Source organism: Solanum lycopersicum, chromosome 10, assembly GCF_036512215.1.
Source record: "Solanum lycopersicum chromosome 10, SLM_r2.1".
In the NCBI taxonomy this organism is placed as follows: Eukaryota; Viridiplantae; Streptophyta; class Magnoliopsida; order Solanales; family Solanaceae; genus Solanum; species Solanum lycopersicum.
The window spans coordinates 20,421,279-20,427,278 of record NC_090809.1 but is presented as its reverse complement, the minus strand read 5'-3'; the positions used below and the strand labels follow the sequence as shown (position 1 = coordinate 20,427,278).

At 34.5% G+C, this 6,000-nt stretch overlaps 1 protein-coding gene across 1 annotated transcript in view; it reads right to left on the bottom strand.

Annotated features, from left to right (window-relative positions):
- Positions 1–5,052: 5,052 nt before the first annotated feature.
- The window catches only part of LOC101254136 (uncharacterized), a 41,244-nt gene continuing 40,296 nt past the window's right edge, over positions 5,053–6,000 (bottom strand). Inside the window, exon 5 of the mRNA XM_010328974.4 lies at positions 5,053–5,313. Within this exon, the coding sequence (XP_010327276.1) occupies positions 5,281–5,313 (33 nt within the window). The 3' untranslated portion in view covers positions 5,053–5,280. The remainder of the gene's footprint in view (positions 5,314–6,000) is intronic.

Sequence of the window (6,000 nt, the reverse complement as noted above, 5' to 3'; positions counted from 1 at the left end):
TAAGAGTTTAATAAAATCACACAACAATAACCAACATGATAACAAGTCTAATTGAATCACTACATCACAATCCATCACTAGTTCATACCATAAGATAAGAGACATAGGTCAAAGTGATAATCTATATCAATTACTCAAGAACTAGAATGATAGGACTAGAATTAACCCTAATATATTCATAATTGATACAATATCATCATCTACTATTAATTCAAACAATAACCAATTAAATTGAACTAACATTACACAATTCATGTAAAGATCATAACCTAGGGTTAAGGGAAATAGGTTACATTCTATAAACTACAACAATTCAACAAGAAATAACATAAATGAGTTAAAAAAACATGATTTTATGTTCATAATATCCAAAAGAAATCATAATCAAATCAATTCACAAGATCAATTTTATGATTTCAAAAGACCCACATGAAAACTCAACTTTTGAAATCAATTTTATGGAAACCTTTGAGGAAAGAAGTATCAAAGGTTAAATATATCCCATACCTTATTGTTTGATGAATATTGATGGAGTTTTTCAACTAAGAGATAAAGATAAATAGAAGGAAGAGTGTTTTAGATTTGGGAATAATAAGTTAGACCTCACCTAACCCCTAATGAACCTTCTAACTAATCCAACTAATTAAATGATCTAAATAGAAATGTGTGGCAAAACAGACCCATCATAAATGAGACAACGATCGACCGATCGTGTGTCCATCGACGAGCTCTGTTCCTTCCGTGCTTCGTACTCGTCGATGAGTTCATAGACTTGTCAAAATAGTCCCTTGGGAAAAAGTTCAAAGTGTCCATCGATGGAAGTAATCGATGCACCATCCATTGGACCACGAGCCATCTGTGGCATTCATTGGTGACACTATATATTGACAACTTTTAGTCACTTTTGCAAGGGTCCTCCTCAAAAGCCCTTTGTTTGTCCTTGGGAGTCGTGCCCGGACATTTTGGTTATGAACTAACCATAATATGTGTTAGATACCCTTCCACCAATTTCATCATTTTCCGACTCCTAAAAGCTAGTAAAATAGGCTAAGGCACACTAGTCCCTCATTGAACTAGTTTCTGAACATCTTTTTCATCCTTTGATGTTTTGACTTCTAAACTATCTAAATGACTTATATTCATTAAAATTAACCTTCAAACAATGTCTAAACCTCTTGACACTTGTGTTATCCTGTAGAACGCGTCTTAGATTTTCAAAGTATTACAAATTTGTAATTACCTATATTTCTCTTGTTAAGTGTAGCTAATGGCATTTCTTAATTGCTTGATAATGTTATAATCTGAGTTAGTATTATTTTGTCTCTCATTTTTTATTTACTTCATGTTAAAATTGCTTGTAACAAGAATTAATAAATTTTTAACATCTTTCACTGTTAAGGTGTTTGTATTCGCTATAAAAAAGTTTGAAATTTGAGAAATTGCATTTTTCATGAACAACGGTTTCAATGTTCTCAAAAATTATTTGTGTGAGCATGTTTAATGTTGTATAAAGTAGTTCCTCCATAATGAAGAATGAGAATGTGCTTTGAAGTGTGGAAATTATTTCTAAAATTTGTCTGTGTTGCCTAAGTGTCTAAAGATATTGTAGTTGGTGTTCCTTGTAAGTTTGGTGCATTGTCTATGAATGGTACAAACTTGATGATATGTGTGAGACTATTCTAGTAAGTCCTTGATGTTCTTAAAATTTACAAGTGTCATTCGAGGATGAATGTTGATCCAAGTGGGGAAGAATGTAATACCCTAAAACGAACTAAGGTGAACTAAAGCTTAATAAATGTTTCATGAGTTAATTTTGTGTCAAAATGATTAATAATGATGTTTTAAGGCACTTTATGAAGTTTGGTTACGTTTGGAGGTCAAACGTCCAAGAACGTCCATGACGTTCGGAAGGTATGCCTTAAAACGTGCTTGTATGTCCTTATGTGTTTCAGCGAGTTTTATGTGTTCGTTTTAATTGAAATTGTTGTGGGATGTTACTAACACATATATTACTATGTATAGTTGTTTAACGTTTGGTTAAGACTCCACCTAGGACCCACGAGGGGCCCTAGAAGAGGACCCGCATCTTTTTGCAGAATGCTGCAAAGAAGTGACCAACGACGGGCACAAGGGGACCGTTGACCGTGGGCGTAGATTGGCCATGCAAGGTCTTCAAGTCCAGAAAAAGGTGTAGATTCATATATGAATGACGGGCCCCATGTAAGGGGTGTCGATTGGACGATAGTTCCTTGTTTGTGGGTCGTAGATGATGCCTGCAAAAGCTGCTATGATGTGGCTTGGCTTGGGCTATTTTAGTAAATTCACCCTATGTATTTTATGAACCAAGAACTTTTGTGTTAGGGTCTTAGGGGTATTTTAAGTTAGTTTATACACCTACACCTAGGTTAGACTTCACTTTTCAATAACCCAAATCACTCCCTCATGTTAGACTCTTTCAAACTCAATGGAAGCTAGAACTCAAGGAAGGTCTTGGAGGGGTGGTTACGGTCGTGTTCATCATAAAATACATGGGTTTATTATCCCTGATTTAAGGGAGTCATCCTTTAACCCTCTTCCATTCAAGGAGCCATTTCTAAGGAATATCAAAAAAGGTTTTCAAGCCCTAACTTCTTCTATCTTTGACATTACAGTATGGGTCTTGTTTGAAAATGTTTTAAAGGATTCAAATATGCTAATTATAATTTTAGTTGTTGATTTTAATGCTAAAATTTTAAGAAAACCATGTTTATTCTTTTTGTCAACTTTTAACTTATGAAATAGGTTTAATGAGCATGATTAGGAAGTGTTAGGGTCATGGTTTATTGATGGTTATAATGTGGTTTTTATACTTCCCTAAAGGATAGTTTATGATGAATTGTTGGATAAATTATGAATAGGTGGTGAAATCTTGAATGAGTGGTAAGTTCTTTACGTTGTTTAACTCTTATGGTATAATTCTCTTGAGTGGTATGTTCCACCTTTTGTGGGGGTGTTTACATGAAATATATGAATACGAATCTACTTGTGTATTGTGAATAAGGACATGAAGGCATATTATGTGAAGTATGATGATAATGATGTTCTTGTTGATGAGCTTTATGAAGCTTGTTATGTAAGTATGCTAGAGGTAATGTCTAAAAGAACTATATGTTTATGTTAAGCATGCTAAAGATGTAATATGATGAATGAAGATGTTAGCATGTTTAGAAGTCAATGTTATGAAAATGGTGATTATGTGAAAGGTGTTCTCACAAGCACACACACTCACACTTTGTATGAATGAATTAATGAAGCTAAAGAATGTGAATGAAAAGGGGAGTTTTGGGGTGAACACTCTTCGTGAGTTGAGATGAAGTGTTTAGTAGAAATCTCACTATTCCCAAGATCTTTCTAAGATACATTGGAGGTCGCATACCCATTGTTAGTTGAAATGTGGTTTTCCAATACGACCTCTATGGATAAGTATCATTCGTGAGTTGAGAAGTTGTACTCATTAGCTATCCCTTGACCTAAAGTAATGAATTCTTAAGACTCCATGGGGGAGTTAGTCTTAGCACCGACAGGATATGAAGAAGGGGTTGTTATACTTCGTGAGTTAAGATGTTGTAAACCAATGTACCTCTTGAGATGAGTACTCCTTGTTATTGGAGAATGAGTTACTTAAAAGAAATCTCCTTATCCCTTAACTTTTTGCCCGCGTAGGTGTAGCTATTGGATAAGCCATGTAAAAGCTAAAGAGAATGACCCTATCTTAGGCAAGTAGGGATCCCTCATCCAATAGGGAATGTATCGGGATTCCATGTCTAGCTCTCATGGTATATGTCGATTAAAGCTATCCCTCACAAAAGACTGAATGAACTAAGTCGCATAAAGAGTGTACTACTTAGTGTAGGTGTGGTGATATGGGACACTATCTATCCATTGCACCAAGTAGGCATTCTGAAAGTGGAGTCTTGGTGTACTTTATATGAATTGTATGAATGAGTTCAAAGGGATGTATGAACTAAGTCTCCTAAAAGAGTGTAATAGGGTAGGTGGTGTTATGGGACGCTATTTATCCATTGTACTAATTAGGCATTCCGAAAGGGGAGGCTTGGTGTGTTTTGTATGGAGTATAAGAATGCGTCATTACGTAATGAAATGAAGTTAGATGACTTAAGTTCTAATGTTAAGGAAGCAAGTTAAAGCTATGTTTTATACAATTAAGTTATGAATGATGAATGTAGTATTCCTAACCTCATGGAATCCTCAAGGAGCATAAAGTGGGAGTAGTAGTATGGGATGCTACTCTCACAATACACTTTGTGTAATTTGTAAGTTCACTCGAGGAAGGGAACTTATGTGAAGTCCTTTATGTATGAAATTTCTTCTAATGTCTAGTTTAAAGTGTGGACTTGTTTCCCGTGCAAGGCAAGCGTATGGTTGGCAGTCTTAAGGATCACTTAGGTTTGTATTCAAGGGGGTATATGGGAGGTTCGTTCATGTATTACCTTAGTGAGTCTTAGGATAATCTCAAAGGAAATGAGTTCAGTGTGTCGTGGTTTGAATAAGTTCACTGTAAGAGTTGGGTTCACTGTAACGTTTTGGAACTTACTGTAAAATGGTCTTTCATGCTAAAATTATGGAAGTCCTTTTTTATGTTCTAAATGATGATCTAAATGTTATTTCAATTCTATATTCATGGAGGTTTTACTTAATTAGCATGGAAGCTTATTTCTACTAAAACGTCCCATTTTGCATGTTTTTGCATGTTTTTGCATATTCCATACTTAGTACATTGTTGTTACATTCGGGGAGCACCCCTAGACGTAACTGGCGTCGTCTTCCTAGAAGAGAACTAAGATAACGTCTTAGCATTCCTCACTACATTTCATAGGTTAAATTAGCGAAAAATTTAAAAAAATTTAACTACTTCTAAATTGAGGTTTACTTAGACCTCTCGCTTACAAATAATATATATTTAGTGAGTGTACATAGACTTCTCGCAAAGAAAGCAATACATAGACTTCTACTTTTATTTCACATACATAATATAATAATATAGATTCATAATAAGTCTAGAATATGTCTCATATTAAACCATCTAAGTCGAATACAACATCTTGGGTTCAACCCATACTTCATTACAACAAAGGCCTCATATAGGCATATATAAAGTCAGCAAAGAAAGAGAATGAATTAAATTGTCTTTAAGACTAAACAATATTCAATATCAAGATAGTGGCATCGTCCTCGGAAAGTGAGGACCTACCGAACACTTGGGAAATATCCAAGTAGTCTTCAAAAGCCTTCTATAAGCTCAACGGCCGGATTCTACATTTGTAGTAAACATAAAAGATGGGTTAGTACACACTTGTATTAAGTATGAGCATATGCAAATAAAACATTTGAAGTCATGCTAAAGAGAATATTTGTTTAAAACATGCTAATTCACTTTGAAAAGACTTATGCACAATCACAAACACATATAGACAATCAATGAAATAATCCATAATTCAAACCCATGTACAACGCAAGACCAACATCATCAAGTAATAGTCAAGTCAACATATATAAAAGTTCATAACATCATAATATAATCAAGACCTTTAACCATAACCCATCATCAATTCTACAAGTGCAATGATCAAGTGAAGTCTCAACCAAGTAAACCAAACAAGGGATCATAGGCAATGCTTAACATCACATAACATAACATCAATAGTAGTCATCATTATATTTAGCAATATAGACCAATAGCATGTTCGTAAATGAAACTAACATCATATAGGATCATCAACATGTAGAGTCAACATATAAATAACATACACTTTATAAGATCATAAGAACATCAGAACAACCTTCTAGGACTACCCTCAAAGTCAACTAATGCAAATGCCTAGGTAGAGTCCCACACCCCTACCTAGACCATGTCAACCATTTAAGTCGTCCTAGTTAGTTTCATATCGTTACTTCATTATAATTTTGGGAACATCTTGCCTTAACTGAAATAGACAATAT